This window comes from Diceros bicornis, chromosome 25, assembly GCF_020826845.1.
Source record: "Diceros bicornis minor isolate mBicDic1 chromosome 25, mDicBic1.mat.cur, whole genome shotgun sequence".
Taxonomy (NCBI): Eukaryota; Metazoa; Chordata; class Mammalia; order Perissodactyla; family Rhinocerotidae; genus Diceros; species Diceros bicornis.
The window spans coordinates 31949580-31970407 of NC_080764.1; the positions used below are offsets into that span (position 1 = coordinate 31949580).

Consider the following 20828-nt stretch of genomic DNA (forward strand, 5'->3'; position numbering starts at 1 on the left):
ATTCTGCAGTTGTTGGATATAGTGTTCTATGAATATCAACTAGTTCAAGGTAGTTGATGGTGTTTAGATCTTCTATATTTTTTCTGACATTTTGTCTAGTATGTCTGTTATTTGCTGAGAGAGGCATGTTTAAATTTGTGACTTGATGGTTGAATTGTCTCTCTCTCCCTTTAATTCTGTCAATTTTTGCTTTGTGCATTTTGAAACTCTGTTATTTGGTGCATACTCTCAATTCTTTTATTTTCCAGATGAGAAAGGTTAAATCTTATAGTACCCTTAAAAAAAAAATTTTTGTTTGAGTGATTATACATGTGTGCAGGCTCAAATTACAAATTTCCAACTGTGCCTAGGTTTATAAAATATTTTTAAAAAATACTCTTATAATCCTCCCACCAGAGACAACCACTCAAAAGTTTGACAAAGCATACTTTGGGTTTTAAAAATGCTTATATAAATATACATAAGAGATTTTTGTATTCTTACATAAACAGGGTTATATTCACATATTTTCCTGTAACCAGCTTTTTTCAACTTCAACAGTGTATAGAGAACTTCTTTCCATTTCACTAAACATAACTTCATTTCATCTTTTAAATAAATTTTTTATTACATCATATTCAATTGTATGAATGCATAATAATTTATATGATCAACCTCCTTTTGAGGAACATTAGCTTGTTTACAGTTTTTCACTGTGATTAGCAATACTATAATGAAAATCATTGGTTTATGCTTGCTTAATTATTTCCTTTGGATAAATTCCTGGAAGTGGAATGACTGGGTCAATGACCTCGCACATTTTATATGTGATTCATTTTGCTTGCTTGCCCTCTTTCAGATTTGCCACCCTTATCTCCTTGGACATTGTTACCCTTTTAATTCAGCCAGTAGGGTAGCACCCATTGTAGAAGTTGGGGTTCTCTCTACCACATTAGAAGATCAAACAATGCCAGGTCAAAGTTGTTGATGGAAAAAATATTGAAGATATAAAAAGTAGGGAGAAGAGGAGGACCCGATAAATTTTCTCCCTCTGATTCTTTCTTCTCCTTGATCTCATGAGATGGAAATAGAAGAAACAATTAATGCAGAGGAGAAAAATCAAATTTTATCAGAGATATGTGTGATGGATAAATCTGGTCTAGAGTATTTTAACCTTAGATTTCTGTTCTCTTCAATGCATTGCTATCAAGGGAGTGACAGTCCCCAATTTTGTGCCCTAAGTTCAGAAGAAACATTGCAGAAGATGATATCCCAGCACAGGAATGCACAGGGCAGGGAGGTGGTGGGAGATGGGATGGGTGTTTATTGAGGGCCTGCTCTCTATATTCCAGGGACTTTACGTATATTGTTTTATTTAATCCTCCCATCATAAATGAATATGGTAAAGTTCCAGGATACACAATCAACATACAAAACTCAGTTGCGTTCCTGTGAGTTAGGTGGTGGTATTATCATCGTTGTTTATAGAGGAGAGACCCTAAGCTCTCAAAGGGGAGACACACCATTAGAAGTGGTAGAATCTGGATCAGGGGTGCATGTGTGTGTGTGTGTGTGTGTGTGTGTGTCTGTCTGTCTGTCTGCATTAAGGAGTATGTTTTCTCATCTCCACGGATATGCCCCAGGGAGTAGGGGAGCGAGTGTGGGGCAGGGAGGAGCGGGAGGAGGAGGGTAGGGCAGATCACAGTGCCCCGGGGGGGAAAAATGCCTTTGTGAGCCTCAGGGAATCTGCTGGCTGTGTCTCCAGTTCATAGATCAAGACTCAGAATTGTCCTAAACTGCCCCTTGCTTTTGGCAACAGTAGAGCCTATGTTTGTTTCCAGAAATCGCAGTAGCGATCACAATGAGGCTGTGTTCATATGTAATCGGGTTTGACAGAAATTAATTTTTAATAAGAGGTTTCATTCAGTCAAACAACTGCCCTTTGGGGGCCTGTGTCAGGGTCGGTCGCCAGGGACGGGCACTGACACAGTGTGTGCTCTTGGCTGTGGCCTGGGGAGTGTGCGTTGGGGGTGGGGTGCGGGGAGCGGGGGGAAGAGTGGGTGTTGGGACGAGAGCGGAGGGGGTACTGGCTGGTCTTAGTCAGATCTTAAGTCAAGACCAGGCACTGGTCTCAACAGAAGATGAAGGAGGCAACTGGGCCATTTATTTAATTGCCAAGAAGAATAGGTATGGTGCCCCTTAGAAAACCCCGTCTGGTTTTTCATACTAAGTGCCCTTTCGATAAATTGAAGGTCTGACAGATGCTTAGGATGTGCCCTTCTCTGTGGTCTTATTAAGTGCCATTTGCTCTGTGTTGTTATTTAATCCTAACAGCAACCCTGCAAGGTACAATGTTATCAGTCCCATTTTATAGATGAGGAAAAGTAAGGTTCAGAGAGGTTAAATAACTAAGATTACACACTCAACTAGAAAGTTGGGAGGTGGGGTTCCATAATCCCTCTAAATTATTTTGTATCCTCCCAGTGGAGATGAATCTCCCTCCTCACATTTCTCTGAGAACCAGTGATTGGAGTATTGGAGGCACTACTATTCGAAATCCATCACATTTGCTCCATCTTTCTCGCTGGAATTTTGTTAAACAGCCACATTTATTCATGACCCACTACCAATTTTTCTCCATGTGACTCACTTGAATTCTACATCCCTCACATCTCTTGCTTGTTACCAACACTGATGAGGTGGTGTTCACACCAATGTTTGAAAGTCTGGGGGCTTCTCTATGTTCTCTCTTAGAGGCTGCTTTCACTTTACTCAGGAAATGTACACTTTGGGGTGTTTCTTTTTCGGTCCTGCAAAAAGGCAGAATCTCAAGGCTCCTTCTTCCCAGCGTGGGCGGCACTGCCGTTTCCAGCATTGGAAACTTCTCCACCAGCCGCCCCCAAAAGCTTTATCAGGAGACATGGTGACTTCTCTCGTAAATTACACAGGTTGGTTTAAAAATAGAGTGCAGGGTTTCCCTCTCAGGAGCGCTGTCAGGCTGCCCACTTTTGACAGCCACTTCTACCTCCTTTCTTTGGTACATGTCAAAGCATTTTTTTAATTTAAAAAATGTTCTACTTAGGTTATCTGGAGCCCTGAAATTACCAAAAAGGTTCATTTAAACATCTAAGGGTGCCCTTAAAAAAGGCTTCAGTTTCCTGATTAAGAATCATGCACAATTTGATTTTCTATGTCTCACCATCTTTGCAGGAGCATTGTTAGCATGCAAATGAATTTTAAAAATACATTCTCGCGGAGGCGAGAGCCTTGACGTGAAGAATTCTGCTCTGTGTCAAAGCCGACTAAGTTGGGGACACGGAGAGCAGCGACTTTGGTGCTGGGGATATATCAGCTTGCATGGTGAGTGCAGCAAAAGGAAATGAAAAATTAAGCAAATGAGTGAAAACAAAACAAATAAACTGAACAAATAAAAATAAAGTCTGGAAGTAAAAACAAATGAATTTAAAAAAAAACCCACTCCACACAGAAATGCTGGGAAAGAGAACGGCCTGAAACATTCTCTAGTTAAATGTTTTCCAAATTATAGGATTTGTTGAAACATCCCGTCCTTTGTGTGGGGGAATGTAAAAATCTCTATTTTTTTTCTGTAACCTTTTGCCTCTCCATTCCTCTCCCCTTATCTGCACTGTCTGTTCCTCCCTTATATGGCTGTTCTCGGAAGTCCAGGAATTTGAGTGTTATGTGAAAGGCTAATTCTAATTGGGCTCAGTGACATTCATGTCAAATGGGAGATGTATGGGGGTCGCCCTGTGGAAGATCAGCAAGGACCCGGCGTCTGCTGCTCTGCGTTGCTTCTTTCATTCCGGTCTCGCTAAATACCAGTCTTGGCTGAAGGGCCCCACAGCCTTGTTATCCCCTCCACCAGGCCCCCTTCTCGTCCCACTGTTGGCTTAAGTAGCAGGGCAAATACCATTCGCTAGCATTTCTTTACCATTTCAACTTTGCAAAAAGACGTTTACGTTTATTATCTCGTTTATTACACACAACCTGTGAGATAAGGAGGGCGGGTATTATTAATCATGTTGACTTGAGCTAAGAGACTTGAGGCTTTAGAGCCTTTTAGTTAGTGCTCACGATTGCACAGCTCGTTGAAGGCAGAGTCCGTTTCCCCTCTCCCAGCCGCAGGCTCCTTGGCGCCTTGGTTGGGTGGTTTTCCCTAAACAGAATGCTTGCTGACTTTCGACATCAGGCACCATTTGTGGATCCAAGTTAGAGATTATTTTGTAACGTGAAAGCTCATCCGGCTTTATGCCTCCACATTAAAGAAGCTTTTCTTGTCTCAGTCTAAGCGACTTCATACTTTAGAAAGTGTATTAGCTTCATTCATTCAACAAATATTTATCTGTTTTAGTTTGAGTATAGAGCAGTGAAAAAACAGACTGTTTTTACCCTCATGGAACTTACATTCTAGTGGAGGAGACCAAAAATTTAAATAAAGAAATACATGCATATATGATAGGTCCAATGGTGAGAGGTTCTATGGAAGAAAATAAAGCAAGGTGAGTGAAGTATTGTTTGTTTACATGAGGTGGTCAGGGAAGGCTTCTCTGGTACAGTGCCATTTGATGAGATGCCTGAGGATGTGAGGAAGTGGGTGCTCCAGATACCTGGGGGGCAAAGCATTCTACGGAAGATGATGGCATGTGCAAAGGCCCTGGGGTGGGAGAATTCCTGGAAGGTGGGAGAATGCAAATGGGATAGCCTGACTGGAGCTGAGAGAGCTGGTGAGTTGTGGGCAATGAGGTCAGAGAGGTGGGCAAGGGGAGTGTCGGTGGGATAGAGCCATAGTGAGAATGTTGGCTTTAACTCTGAATGAGATAGGACACCACTGGAGGTGTTTGAGTATGGGATTCTGGTGTCAAAGAGGGCATTTAGACAAATGGCTGCATCCTGCTGGGCTGTGGCCCAGCTCTGACCCCTTCCAGCCCAGCCTCTGTCTCACTCAGTCTCTTTTCATTGTTCACCAGGGGTGGATACATAACTTGCATAGCCCAATCCAAAAAGAAAATATGGGGCCTCTTGTTCAAACAGCAGGAAAAAAGATACAGTTAAAGGTACTAAAATATAAAGCTTTTTCCTTCCTTCTGCAGCTTCTCTGTCAACTTGTCACAGTGTTTTAAATTTGCCATCTAATGGAATTCTAAGTAAAGAGACAACATTTAAAATTATTAGCATGAATTTTACTGTTGATCTTTATATTGTACAATGTCGGTTTTAAATACAAACGTAAGAGCATTTTAGCTGTATGTGGAATCACCAAAATTATGCACTTCATTTTGGTAGTTCATACATGCATATGTATTTTGGTCCTAGCAGAACAGAGGAAATGCTGCACAAAACTAACTCAACTGCTTTTCTTTCTTTTTTTTTTTATAATTTCTTTTTTATAATTGTTTTTTATTTTTGTGAGGAAGATCAGCCCTGAGCTAACATCCATGCCAATCCTCCTTTTTTTGCTGAGGAAGACTGGCCCTGAGCTAACATCTATTGCCAATCCTCCTCCTTTCTTTGTCTCTTTTTCTCCCCAAAGCCCCAGTAGATAGTTGTATGTCATAGCTGCACATCCTTCTAGTTGCTGTATGTGGGATGCCGCCTCAGCATGGCCGGAGAAGCAGTGCGTCTGTGCGCGCCCGGGATCCGAACCCGGGCCGCTGGTAGCGGAGCGCGCGCTTAACCGCTAAGCCAGGGGGCCGGCCCCCCTGCTTTTATTTCTTGATATACAACGTCTACCAACACTCCACCTTTTGCTTACTGATGAGTATGGAGGGACTGAAAGGAAGAGGAACTATGGGTTGCCCCATCTTGCCCGTTTTTCTATGTCATCATTTTCAGGGTAAGTCGTTGGCTAATGCAGAGATGTACTGGGAATAACAAAAGGTATGACAGGGTTCCTTGGTTATTTGGATTTCTTAGAACACCATTGCCTTCTTTCTGCCTTTGTAGCAAGTTCTGGGTGGAGTGGAAAGTGTGGCCCCTAGGGGTGGTCAGCACCCCCACTTTTGCAGCCAGGTAGGTGTAACACACTTACCTTGTACTTGCTTGCAGTCTCGCTGAACTCCCAAACATTGTAGATGTGCAGGACATCTGTGCTCACGGGGCACTGCAAATGCATTATGCGAATGGAGTGGTGATGAATGGTGGACAGGCGTAGTGCATGGATTTCTTCTGCTCACCCCCATGCCCAATTTCCCGTTGGACTTCACTTAAAAGAAAGGTTCAAAGATAAAATTATTAAGAACTTTAAGAAGGTGACATCAGAACATTAAACCAAATGCATAGCCCGTGAAAAACGAGACGCAAACCCATGAAGCTGGCCTGTTTTTCACCCCACTCTTTCTAGAACTGGCCCTCTTGCATCCCACTCTTTCTTAGCGCAGGAGATGTTAAAGGGCTGGTTGAAAGAGAATCAGCTGCTGCCTCATGCGTTCCCTATACCTTGGCCTGGTGACAATTCACACTACCTGCGAGGAAGGCTCTTGAATACTGGTTGAGAAGATGGTACTTGCTTAGAAGAGAGAAAGTTGTACCAGAAAGCGCACAGAAGTATGAGAGAAACGGACAAAGAAGAGACAACTCACATGAGTGAAAGAGAGAAAGCAGGTGGGGAGCGGATGAGGAAGAGAAAATGACTAATGGCAAAGGCAGCTGCCTTTGTGAAGGCTCTCTGACAGTCTTTTGTGTGGAGGGGTGATGAGCACTCACTAGGCACAGAGAAAGGGGTGTCAGAGTGATAAGTTTGGTGGTTCAGGTTGAACTGATTTCAGTCTTAGGGCTGGTGGTAGGGATAACTTCAAAGAAAAGCAGACACTAAAAAAATTAGGAAATAATCAGGGCCCAGGAATAAAGAGGCAAAGTTGGGTATGAGTAATTATTAATTAAAAAAAGGAACTGGGCATTGTTGTCCTGATATCTTATGGGAAGTGAAGGAGAAGTAATGACTTTAAGACAGTCATTGTGTGTGTGTGAGATATATATATCTCATGATATAGACGATGAATGAGTAGAATCACCCTAGGGCAGGATAAAATGTCAAGAAAAGACAAGCTTTCTGAATTTAGAGAAAATGAGAAACTTGGGTTTCAGTTTCAGACTGAAGAATAATGTCAGAAATGAGACATTAGAAAGGAGCTGGTTGCCTGACATTTGTTTGTGATTTATGGAGAAGGTTGTGGGAGGGGAGGTGTCACCTAAAAGAAGCTGACATGCAGGGAACTTCTATGGAGGCCATATGTCTGGAAGGAGTGAGGACGGAGCAACAGCTGGGTCTGAGATCTGAGATGGTTCTGAGGAGAAGGCTGTGGTCTACTCACTGTTGCCCTTAGTACAAGGCAAGAGGTGCCCCTGGCCTGAGCCCCATGCTTGAGGGGTCCTGTTCTGGTTTCCATGGGACATACAGAGCAAGGAGTCTGAGAGGCCAAGGGGATATACCCATCTGAAGTCCACGTTCTCTTGCGAGACCACATCCTGGGTGCCCAGGCACCATGAACTCTCCAGACCTGATTCCAGTGCCCATGTGGGCATCTGCCCTGGGTTTGTCCTCCTGACCGCAGACTATTATGCACTTCTAGGCCAGTGGGGTTGCCAAGGGCCAGCTTAGGCAGGATTTGAACTGCTTGGGTGTACAGGCTGGATTATCCCCAACTGCGTCTTTGAGGTTGCTCGTGGTGCTGGATGGAACTGGGAGATGGAGAAGGGGTGGGAAGGGGTCAGGAGAGGGCTCTCCCATGTCACCATGTTTCAGTGTGGAACTCAGAGTCCAAGAATACTGAATTGGAACCTGGCCTTCCTTGTTATTAAGAAAGTATTAGTTGTCAAAGCAGGATGATGGAATATATTTACCCTTTTGTTCATTTCTTTATATAACTTTTAATTATTTATCCATTTGGTATGTGGGCATTCATTCTTTTTCCTGCCCTGGCCCTGCCTTGCTATGAATTCTTTCTTGGGTCTACTGGCTTAGATGAAGGTGAATAGTGATGAGATTTCTCCTTCTCCATACATTGTTATCGTTGTTTTGTTATTATCTTTAGCAATTACAATGGACGCCCTTAAAAATTGAATCACAGATTTTCCTGCCTAAAGATGCTCTCAATTACTTCTCATTTTGTGAATGGATATAGCTGTTTTTAGGTGAAAAATAGAAATATTTTGATGGTTTAGGCATCATTTGTTCCTTTGATATCTTGTACACAAGAGGAAAAAAATCGAGAGACCAGAATTACTGGTTAAACTGAATATCTTGTTTCAAGCAGATGCCTGGAAGGCATTCTTGACTCTGGGAACCGGGTCTAGGAATTCCTCTACAAATTGGGGAAAAAGCCAAAGTTATCTGTACAGCCTGCTTTTTTCCCTTTCCTTTAAACTCAGATCCTGAATCTCTTTTTCTTTCTCAAACTTGAAATGAAGCGTTCTAAAAAAAGGGAAGTAAAACCGCTTGAATAGGGAGAGCAGTGGATCCAGAATGTTCTGTTGATTTTGGATGTTCAACTCCTGCTTTGTCCCCGGGGCGTGCAAGCAGAGCTGAGGTTCAGGTGATTGTGAGGGGAGCAACTTTAGGATTCCTTTCTGGAACATGGGACCTGACCTGTGTGTTTTATGACAGTATGGACAGGATTAACAGACATAGTTTAGGTTCTTGTCAACAACAAGAAGACATAGTTCCTGAGCACTTCCTAATGTGCCAGACACATGCTGAACATACGATATGCATTATCTCATAATTAGCAGATTCTAATACAATTATTGTTCTCATTTTACAGATGAGGAAACTGAGAATTCAAGACCCAAGATTCTACAGCTAGTCAATTACTGAGCTGGCTCTGAAACTGGTTCTTTCTGATAACAAAGTTCATGCTTTTGACCACCATGCTATACTGCCCAGCCTTCCAATATGGGGTATGAGGTTGGATCAGTTATTTCATTTAATTTCTAGAAGAGCAACATTTTAGCAGGTCACTTAGTCTGACCTTTTCAATTGATAGTTGTGAAAGCACAGACCCAGAGGGTTCAAATGACTTCTTTGAGGTCAAACAGGTGGTTAATGGCAAAACTAAAATCCAAATGTCCTAAATTCTATATGGGCACTTATTCTGCTACATTCTGTTGCAGGACTAGTTTGGAAATGTAGTTTGAGTAATGGTGGGTGGGGGAAGAGGAAATGTTTCTTTTTAAAATTCAAGCTCAGACCAGAGTTGCCAGCCTCTCTCATTTCCCTGCTTTTTCTTTGCCTTGCAATCTGTTCTATGAATTCTGAGAGCTTTCAGAAGGAGATGCGTTGCTTATGGTTTGGCCTTAATATGTCATATGAAGAATGGAGGCCCGTGGTAGTTTCTTCTACAATGTTTCTAAATCAAACATGTGTTTTGTTTTTCCATCAGCCTCTCTTCCTTTTCTTCACTGAGTTGCTGTAGAAGGGCAGGAGAGGCATGCCCCAATTTTCAAGTACCTAATTTATACTTTCGTTTGTGAGCAGCCCTTTGTTGTCTATCCTGCCTAATAGAAATTGTGGAGAGAAGTCACATGATGTCTTTATTTACTTTAAAATACTTCAGCATAGAAAAATACAATGAGTTTTGGAAATTGAAAACATTTTGAGACTTTTATCTACCATTTGGGTTCAGAAGTTGTTTCAGTTAGCTTTTGCAGTAGAACGAATGTTCCGAAAATTGAGTGGCCTAAATGGCAATCATTTATTTGCTCACACTTGTTTGGGTCAGCAATTTGTTCAGAGCTCAGCCGGGACTGCTCATCTCAGCTTTCACTGTGGCCAGAGTGGGGACCAAGTAGATGGTTCGCAAAGATGGCCGCGACCGTTGCTTCCATCTCTACACAAATGCCCCTTTGCAATGTGACTTGACCACTCCTCTCATCAAACAGGAGATTTTATTTCTCTAACATTGAATTTGAATTTAACTGTGTGACTTATTTTGCCCAATGAGACCTTAGCAAACACGACACAGCAAGTATTTGAAAAGTACTTGCACATTGGGGCTTGCTCTCTTGCTGCTGCAAACCTGGAGACTACTTTCTGAAGAAGCCTAAATTAACTTCCTGGAGAAGGAGAAACCATGGGGAGAGAGGCCAACCATCTCAGCTCCCCTGGCTGAGGCCTCAGATACGGGAGTGAAGCCATCTTAGACCTCTCAGTCCATGTCAAGTTGACCCAGACCAGAAGAACTGTGAGAAATAACAAATCATTGGTCCTGTATGCCACTGATTATTCATTTTTTGGTTTGTCTGTTTAAAGTATCACATTTACTAGCTGGATCAAAAGTCTTACGTACTACAGTAATTTTTTTAAAAAATCTGTTTTTGCATGCTTAAACAGTCTGAATGATTAGCTAGCAATCTAAGGCAGTTTTAATACATTTTGTTCCACGAAATGGTGTTATTGATATTGTTGCCTGGCATAAAGCTTGTGAAGCTACTGTTGTAATACAAAAAGTCTTCATTGGCAAAGAAATGTAATCAGTGAAGGGGATACGCTGGCGCCATGGATTGCAGAGCAGCTCTAAGTGAGCGGTTTCACCTCCTGCTCACAGCAAAGGGGATCCAAAGCTAAAAGTACCTTCAAAAAATCAAATGGCACCTGCAACACATTTCTAAATGTGTAAAGGTCAAGTTTGGAAACTGGATTAATATGACGCTCATGAGTGAAAGAATTAAAAATAAAGATGCAATCTATTGAATCTTTTTACTTCTTCCTCTTGGGATATAGTTTTCCTTCAAGTGGAACAGGGAAAATCCCTTCATACTCTTTGACTTCCTGGGTTAGCAGATGTTTTACAATATTAGGTCTAATCACATCAATGTTTTGAGAAAAACGTTCCGTTTTACTTTCAATATATGTTGGTGCATAAAAATCCACCACGAAATACTCTCCGATGTTACGCTGCTGACTGTGGATGGCGATCTAACGAGGAAGTGCCCGTATGCCCGGGTTTTCCAAGTTCCTCACTGTTGCTCCCGTGTCCACTGGGGCAGGGCAGTCTCTGGTGGCTGCATGGCTTCCAGCATCAAAGCCAACACTCAGCGGCTGTACCTGAGCACACCGTGCGTGGCTAGGGTCTGAGGCAGCTCCCGGGACACGGGAGGGCTGGGCTTGTGGGACAGAGGCCTAGACTTAGAAAGCCTACAAGGATGGCGCTGGAGTAGGTGGGTCAGAAGGACCCTGGTTCATGAGAAGCTTAAGCCATTCAGTTTGGAGTGGTTTGCTTTGCAACAAGTGCTAACTGATGTAGAAATAGAGCAGCCTTAGAAGACTGTTTGGGACAGAATATCCCCCAGAAAATATTACTTATGATGGAGGTAATTAGCAAAACAATGCTTACTAGATGGGAATAGCATAAAAATTACTATTATTATTATCGTTATTATTATTATTTGTGAGGAAGATCAGCCCTGAGCTGACATCTGTTGCCAATCCTCCTCTTTTTGCTGAGGAAGACTGGCCCTGGGCTCACATCCGTGCCCATCCTCCTCTACTTTATATGTGGGACGCCGCCACAGCGTGGCTCAACAACTGGTGTGTAGGGCCATGCCCAGGATCCAACCCGTGAACCCTGGGCCACCGAAGCAGAGCACGTGAACTTAACCACTACACCACTGGGCAGGCCCTCTTATTACTTTTTATTGAGATGTAATTGACATATAACATTGTATTAGTTTTAGGTATACAACATAATCATTTGATATACATATTTATTGTGAAATGATTACCAGAATAAATTTAGTTAATATCTGTCACCACGCATTGTTACAATTTTTTAAGCTTACACTGGAAAAACTTTTAAGATTTACTCTCTTAGCAACTTTCCAATATACAGTACAGTATTGTTAACTATTGTCACCACGCTGTACCTTACATCCCCAGGACTCACGTGTCTTATGCCTGGAAGTTTGTCCCTCTTCACCACCTCTACCTGTTTCGTCCACTCCACCCCCTGCATCTGGTAACCACCAGTGGCTATTAAAAATTACTGTTATTAAAACTAACAATAGTGATGATGATCCTGATAAACAAAATGCCTCTTATTTCTACAGCAAAGGTCAAAAGTCTTCTGTAGAATGATCTCATTTAAATATGAACATTCTTAAAAAATGTTTGCCCTATGCTTCCATTTGTAATGCTGACATATATTCTCTGCTACTTGGAGACATTTTTGAGGGGATAGTGGTAATAGAAATATAAAAAAAGCATAATATCTTTAGGAATTGGAGATTTGAAGTATTGGCTGGCTTTTCGCACATAAGGTGACACAATTCAGTCAGATTGCTTTCCTCTGGCATCTCAACTGTTTGGAGGGAAAGGGGATTTTTATTATGAGTAGGGGCAAAGGAAAGGAGCACTTTGATTGAAAGATCAGAACTTAATGAGTGCAGCTAGGGGTTGTAGATCAGCATGAAGGGGATGAGTTTTTGGGGAGAAGACTTAGAGGAGAGGTGTAAACAGTACATGCGGTTGGGGGGGGGTGTGGGGGAGGTGCCAAAGACAAGTTCCCTGGGCTGGTCTTGACCTCAGGAATTGAGGAGAAATTTCATTTTCCTTTTTCTTCCTATTTCTCCAAGCCCATCAAGTTGGAGTTCTTAGCATAGTTTAGGTACATTAAGACATATAATAGCATTTTCCCAAATATGTTCTTTGTAATGCTGGTTCTTCAAGATGCTCAGTAGGAAAGAGATAAGGAGTCAAATAAGTTTGACAAAGGTTATATGTTAAACCCCACTTTTTGTCACAATGCACATTAGCATAGTATATTGAGGACTTTAAGAAATCCTATAGTAAAGAAATCATTCCCTGATTTTAAAATCCATGGTTTGTCAATTCTGTTTAAAGATAGAAATATTTCCCTCCATAAAATGTTTTAACATCCTGCATAACTGGCACTCACTTGAGAAATACTGAGTTAGTGGGCTCAATTCAATCAGCAGTTATGTATATGTATATATATGTATATGCTAGGCATCTTGGGGAGATACAAAGATATCTTTGATATCTTTGGTCTCAGAAAGTTAATAGGTACAATAGGGAATATAAAACTAGTACAGAAAAATATTGTATGAGGTAGAAAGAGATAAGGGCTGTATAAGTAGGACGCTTTCATTGGAGTTAACAAAACCCAGCTCAAAGTGGCTTGAATGATGACAGGGACTGATTGGCTTGTGTAATTGGAAAGTTCAGAGGTAGGTCAGGCTTAGGAAGCTTGCTCTATCAAAATTCTGGCTCAATTTCTCTATGAATCCCTCAGTTCTGCCGTCCTCTGGGTGTCAACTTCATGTTGGCTTCCTTCATGGGAACAAAATGTCTGCCCACAGCAACATGAGCCATATAATCCCTAACTTTCAAATCCAGAAAGAGAATGTCCCCTCGCACAACCATCAGTCAAAAGTCCTAAGATTTGTGCTCATTGGACCACGCCTCCATGTGGCCAGGAACATGCCAAGTACCTATTGCATGAGGACTGAATTACCACGACCAACATCTAGGTCAAGAGAGATGGGATTATTCTCATTGGCATAGACCCTGCTCCAGGAAATAGTGGTGGGCTTAATATCACCAAAACCCTATGGTTGTTACCAGAGGCTGGAGCGGGTGGAACAGATATTGTGGGGAAATAACCACAATGTCCACTATGGAAGGGCCGTGGAGAGCACTTTGGTTCTGTGGATCTAGTGATCAGTTCCATCTGCTGAGAATCTTGGTGGAGAAGCATTTGAGCTGGTTGTCGAGGACATGAGTTGGCTTTGGATGTGAGGGAGAGGAGGGGTAAAGGGCTTCCCAGGAGGACGGAGCTGTGTGAGCTAAGTCAGAGGGGCAGGGCATGGAGGATCACGAATGAGGAGCTGTTAGGCAGACCCATTTGTATGGGATAGTCACAATATTTCTATGGGAAAAGGCATTCTGAATTCCAAATACTGAAAAAATGAGATTTTGAAACACAACCTGTTAGCAAACTGGGAACTCCCTGTTCTCATGGTGATAGTGGTGGCCCTTCTACAATTTATGAAGTTTATGTTCCAAGAAGTGTATAGTTGGCACATCCACATAGAATCTTTATAGAAAAACTACAGATTTGTTTGAAAAGATGCCAGGTTAGTGCAGAGTTGACCACTGACACATTTTATAGCAAAATATTTGTTGATAGGAATGAAAAGAATTCCTTTCCTCTCTCTATGGACCTTTTGCTTGTTATATATTATTATATATAATAATTTAGGTTAGAGATAAAATATAGGTTTTTTCTTTTTTTTTTTTGGTGGGGAAGACCAGCCCTGAGCTAGCATCTAATGCCAATCCTCCTCTTTTTTTTTTTTTTGCTGAAGAAGATTGGCCCTGAGCTAACATCCATGCCCATCTTCCTCTACTTTATATGGGATGCCGCCACAGCATGGCTCGACAAGCAGTGCATCTGTGCAGAACTCCGGGCCGCCGCAGCGGAACGCGTTGCACTTAACCGCTTGTGCCACCGGGCGGGCCCAAAATATAGTTTTAAAAGTCAGATTTTGGAAGGAGTGCTATGAATTTTCCTGTACTAAGTGTTTATTATTTTATTTTAAGTAACTAAAAAGACCATCATGTTCTTAATTTAGTATGAATCACCTGACAAAATTCCAAAGCTGTTAATAAAATGAAGCACGTTAACAACATGAATTAAGAAAAAAAGAAGAGGTGCATGCCGTTATGAATGGAGAAACCAGGTGTGCAGTTACCCAGAGAAAGACAGACCACTGGATGCTCTGATATATTTTGAGCCTCTTAAAATATCTCCCTGATTTTTTCTTTCCATTTTTCATTTATTTTAATTTATACATTTCTTATTCTCCTTAAAAAATCTAGCCTAGCATTGTATGTAACTTCCTGTGAAAGAACAGCAGGACGTCTGTAAGGGACTCAAGTCAGTCCTGATCATTCCCTTTGATGCACAGTTCGATCCTTCCCTAAATAGTGCCAAACTTTGGTACTGGTCATTTTGCTTCCTCCCTGGTTGATTCAAAATACGTAATTACCTCCAGGTCGAAAGGAGAGGATTAACAGAACTTACTTGCTTGTTTTTGTAGAGTTGTTAAAAAAGATTTGGGCTCCGGCAACAGAGGGTGTAGCCAGACAGAAGGCAGCCTGGAGTTCAAAAGTCTTGTAATCTTTGGCTCCACAGGCCTATAAAATTGAAGTGTTGACTGAACGCAAACAGCCTGTAGTCTGAGCGGCCCAGGCCCAAGAAAGGACGAGAGGCCCATCGGTCATTTGAAAAGGCGAGGGGTTTCATAATGATTCCGGACTGACCTGTTAATGGATGGCCTCATTTGACTTCCCCTTCCCCGTGAATGCCAGATCTGGAGCTCTCTGCTACACAACAAAGCTTTTCTTAGCTCCTGTGTTCCTGGAATTTAAGAATATATGAGCCCTCTTGGAAAGGCCTGGCATGAAAGGAGTAAATTGGAAATATTAAGGGATGATGGTGTAGTTAATAATGCACTCTTGTTTCCTGGTGCCACTCTTGAGGTAATGGTTATAGGCTTGTAATTTGTGAGCAAGAAGATTAAGTTCAATATTAAAACGTTATTATAGGCAAGTAGGACCAGGGGCTCTTTTGGGAACGTGTGAGTGATCGGTCACCTCCTCACCTCTAAGGATGAAAGGTTACCAGAGGTTAGAAGATTTAGCAAGTATGGAAAGTTCTGCTGGGTGAGAGGGCGTTTTAAAAACTTAAGCTGGGAGCTCTTTCAAGTGACTGATTTAACAACAAATCACGCTTTCTCACTCTCCCTAGTGTTCTTAGGAATTCACTGGGAATCTCCACAAAGGAAAATTTGAATTTTAAAGTATAAACTACCTGATTGATTTGCGGAATAAAAGATGGATATATTATTTCATTTAAGAAGATGTAACATAATATCACATTAAAGCTAGTTATAAAAAGGTGTTAGAAGAACAATACAGACCTTTTTTTTTTTAAAACTAGGCAGACATAGTAAAGAGACAATGGTTATGTCTTTTTTTTCTTTTCTTTCTAAGCTGCATCTTTGTCAGCAAATTAATTTTCAATTATTTTAGCAGAGATCTATTTTATACAACTTTAAAAAAAGTATAAACGGAAATAAATACTTTTAAATGTTTTCAATGAATCTGTTTTTTTCCCCCTCCTCTTCGGAGGAATAATCTCTTAGTTTTAGAAAATCTTCATTTTATCTTGTTTTCATATTTTGCTTAAAAATAGGTATATTCATCTAATTTTATCTCATATTTAGACTTTTATAAAGTCAGGAGATTTCTTAAAATTACACTTACATCAGTAACCCCTATTCATTACGACATTTAAATTCCTTTTAGGAAAAAAACAGGGTTTGATGTTTAAGAGCATGTTTCTGATTTACATCTTGAATTCATTTGTGATCTTTTAAAACTAAGAAACTAAAGCAATTTGGGGTACAAATTTATGAAAAGAGATACTTGTTATGGGAGCTTAGATTATTTCCATCTTTTTTTCTCATAAACAAGCATTTCCGAATCTACGACTGTATTTTCTAGAAGGCACCGTCTCTTTGAGGATGTGTCTTGCATTGCCAAGGTTCTGACTTTCTGATCTCTGGAAAAAATTTTCAACACCCATTAAACAGCTAGGCCTCAGAAAGTAGTTCCTGCCTTATCTATTTAGAAGGAACTTAATTTAATTCTGAATAGAGTGATCGACTGCCCTGCAGAGAATTATGTCAGTTCTGCATCTTTGGACTCAGGTCTCTGGCAGCAGCTCTTTCTCCAACCCCAGTACATCGGCCCCACAGGTAATCAGAGAGAGAGGTTGGGCGAAATGTGTGGCTTGTGTGGCAGAGTTCAGGATTTAACCCACATGACAACTTACATGTACAGACCAACATAGCACCTTCCTTTTGTCTATAGCCTGCCTCCTCCCGGAGCTCCTGCCTGCTGGTTTGTGGGAAAACTTAATTAAATTTCCAGTTTGTTTTAAAATTAGTCCAACCTGACAATTTAAACAATCCCTTTAGCTTATATTCAGTCTTTCCCATGAATAAAGATATTCAGAGTCTCAGGGAGTTTCTGTCTCCTCTGGCCCCGTCTCTAACATTGATTTGATGTGAGCGGGAAGGTGCGTGTTGCTTATGCTTGTGCAGCCCTGAGACAGAGGAGAAGATTTGGAGGTCTTTGGGTGTGATGTCTTCTGGGCTCCAAGGTCATGGTCATTGATTGCTTAATTCTCTCCCGGCTTTCAGAGCTGAGATCTGCAGCATATGAATCTAGGAGCTGTTCTTTTGACTCAGAAAATGCTATCTATGTGGACTCTGGCTGCTTTAGGTCAACCACCAAGTTTCTAACAGTTCCTCCATCTGGCCTGCTGTTCTGGGGGTCTCCTTAGCTGTGGAGTCCTTACGCTTTGCTGTGGTGGGCTTTATGGTTGGGTACTGAATTTCATTCTAAGTCTAAGCCACAGGGAAATACAGGTGGCTCGGGAATGCTACATCTCAAGCTTCTTTCCTAACCACGCAGTATTGCTAAGGTTACTTTGAGTAGCTGTGCCTCAGATTGGATTCTGTACTAAGTGGTCCCTTTTCAAATCTCAGTTAGGAGTAACTATCTCATTGGTACTGCACTTATGTAACATATCACTTCCTTTCCCGGAGGAAGCCAAGATGGGAAAAATTTGGAAGCACATGTTTACTTGTCTTTTTTCTTCTCTTCTCTCTATTTTTCATCAATTTTGTGTCCAGAAAAGGATAAATTTTCTTTTACTTCCTTTGTGACAAATCCTCTGTCTACCATAGAGATGGCATAGCTGTGAGAGGAAGATGGACATCTCTTCCACACCGTGGTAGAACTCTATGATCTAAATCCTCCAGACTCAATTCTCGGTATACTGAAGGAAAGAATCAAATGATCTGGAAAATCTTGTGTCAATGCAATAATATGTCTGGCAAGGCTGTTATTTTGGCACATTATCCTATTTTGCATCTCAGAAGCTAATTATTATTTTACTACACCCTGAATTTGCTCTGCAGAAAATACTGTGTTTTCCTTACATGAACAGTATCAGAGGCAGCTGCGACATCACTTTGGAGATTTGGGGGTCTTGGGGAGTTGAGCTGAGACATGTTGGATCTGTTCCTTCTTTCTGTGGCCCCCTTGCTTCAGCAATATTCTTGACATTTTGCTAATTAAAATGAAAACTAAATGTAACCTTATAATGTGCATGTGTTTTCTTTCTGCCAAAATATAGCCTGCTGACATGTTCACCATCTATTTCGTCTGTCACTCCATCCATCAGTTTCTATTACATTATACTACTTTATCTTTATAGCACTCGGTCTTAGTGAAATTATGTATTTTTATTTGCTTCCCTGTTTATTTTCTGCCTCTCTCTAACGTAAGCTCAAAGAGAGGAAGACTTTATCCATTTTGTTCATTGTCGTATTCCAATGCCTAGAACAGGATACACTCATAATAAAGACTCAATAAATATGTTGAATAAACACATTTATAAAGAAATGGATGAATGAATGAAACCATATCCAGATCCTGCAGTCAATTGGCTTTTTTCTCTTCTTTCTTGGTTCAAGGTCTCTGGCATAGGCTTATCAACAATGGCTGATTGTCAATGATATTACTATAGATGCTTAAGAATCATATTCATTGAGATTAATTCTGAGTTGTGTCTTTATTTCAAAATGTTTTTGAACCTGAAAATTTCATTAGTTCATGAAGAGCCTGTTTTCTGGAGTTGGAGAAGTAGTATCCTGATTGCGGAATCAATGGAAGATAAACCTCTGCAACATTCAACAAGGGTGACATACTTTTAATAACAACACCCTATTCATGTGTTCATCATTATGTCTTGGTGCCCAACTCCACTGCTTGACATATAGTAAGCCTTCATTAGTGTTTGTTGAACTGGTTCAGTATGAAATGTGAGTTTGAAACTTTCAATTGTGCTTTAAGTCTTTGCATAAATGATCCTGAAGTCACTAAATCCCAGATAAAACTATACAGTTCATGGGGTGTTTACTCTAAAAAGATTGTAAACCCTAGTCTGCTTTATTTTGTCTTAATTTAGGTCCTGTTGTTGAGCCACTTTACAGCCAGCTAGAAAAAGGCACTGCTGGAATTGGGGTTTCCAGCCTGCTGGAAATCCCTGCGAGTAATTTCATAAATATAAAATATAAAGTTCCTTACCATTGACACTTCAGTTTTTATATTAAAACTGTGCTTCATCCCAACGTGTTAGCTGGTGTTAAAGCAGCAGAACAGCACTATTCACAAATGAGTCGAGTAGCCCTTGCATTGCTATGGTGGTTGAGGATTTGCACCATCATTGTTGACTGCGTGGGATGATTGATCACTTAGCTCTCCTGTGCTTGGAGGGGTTGACCACAAGAGTTGTCCAGATATCCAGGAATATGTTATTCCAGGCCTATTTCTCAGTGAACACAAGAGCCCTCTGCTTTCTCATGATCATGGCTGTGAGTCATCTCAGCTGCGTTCCCAAGCCATTTGGATCACTTGGAAAGGCTTCACCTGTGTTCAGGTTGAAGCTATGCTCGGGGAACTGAAATCTGGCCAAATCACCATGGCCACAGGACTGTGGGCACATCCAGGCAGTTCTCCAGCTGTTCAGTGAAGTGATTAAATTGAGTTATCCTAACGCACTGATGATGCCAGTGCTGCAATTTAGGGAACATTTCAGGCCCACAGATCTAGACATAGAGTTAGGATGTGCTGTTATTGTCTGCTGATGTTTTGCTGGCATAAAAGTTACACTAATTTTCCATCAACTTAGTGTATAGTTCATCAATACACTATCTTAGAGCAACGAAGAACTGAGGGACAAAATCACTCTATTCAATTAAAAAATGTGTATTAACAGCAATTGAGTGTTAGCCACTGTACTAGGTAGGCCCTGCGAGAGATACAAAAAGGAGCAAGAGATGATTCTTACCCTGAAGAAGCTTACAATCTAGCATTAGATACATTTTTTTTTTTTTTTTTGCTGAAGAAGATTGGACCTGAGCTAACATCCGTGCCAATCGTCATTTTGCATGTGGGTCGCTGCCACAACATGGTTGACGAGTGGTGTGTAGGTCTGTGCCTAGGATCCGAACCCACAAACCCAGGCTGCTGAAGAGGAGCACACCAAACTCAACTGCTATGCCACAGGGCCAGCCCTAGATACGTTTTTACTTGGATATAAATAGCATATATTTTGATGCAGGAAGACAATTTAATATTTTTTTGTTTGCTCATGGTACAGGATAGAGAGGTGTACTTGCCTTAGACTGTGGTATTAAGAAAGGTTTGACCACTTTTTCTTTTTTGTCTTTGGGAAGATACAGCATCTCCTAACACTTGCTTTGCTCAAGTACCAGAGCCGTTAAAAATAGCACTGAAAATTACATAATAGAAACGAGTAGATTTTATTGAAACAAACGAACAAAAAAACCTAAACAATCAAAACATGAATTATTGAATTGGAAGTTGATGTATTTTTTAGCATTCTTTGACATCTATTTTCTTTGGATTTTTTTTTCTTTCTTAATGTTGAAAGTACAGAGAGGAAAATCCTGTTTGTCAAGATTTATTTTATCGTTTGCTGAAGACTGCATGGTTTTCAGAGTTTCTTTCAGTTACCAATTTAATAAGCATGATATTTTTAACTTCAAACTCTTGGTGATTATTTTTATTTCTCAGGAAAATCCTTTTTTCTATCCTTCTATCCTGTTCACCAGCAGAGAGAATACAGTACCTTATAAGTCTCTCTTTCCTCCTACGGCGTGTTTCATAATGCCAGTGTTCTTCACTTCAGCTCAGCTCCCAAATTTAATTC

At 41.0% G+C, this 20828-nt stretch overlaps 1 protein-coding gene across 1 annotated transcript; it reads right to left on the reverse strand.

The window, feature by feature from the left end:
- Positions 1-10693: 10693 nt before the first annotated feature.
- Positions 10694-15234, reverse strand: MRPS6 (mitochondrial ribosomal protein S6). The gene is given in 3 exon segments (XM_058568798.1): positions 10694-10983; positions 10986-11027; positions 15042-15234. Coding segments are annotated over 3 exon segments (525 nt in total).
- Between the last annotated feature and the right edge of the window lie 5594 nt (positions 15235-20828).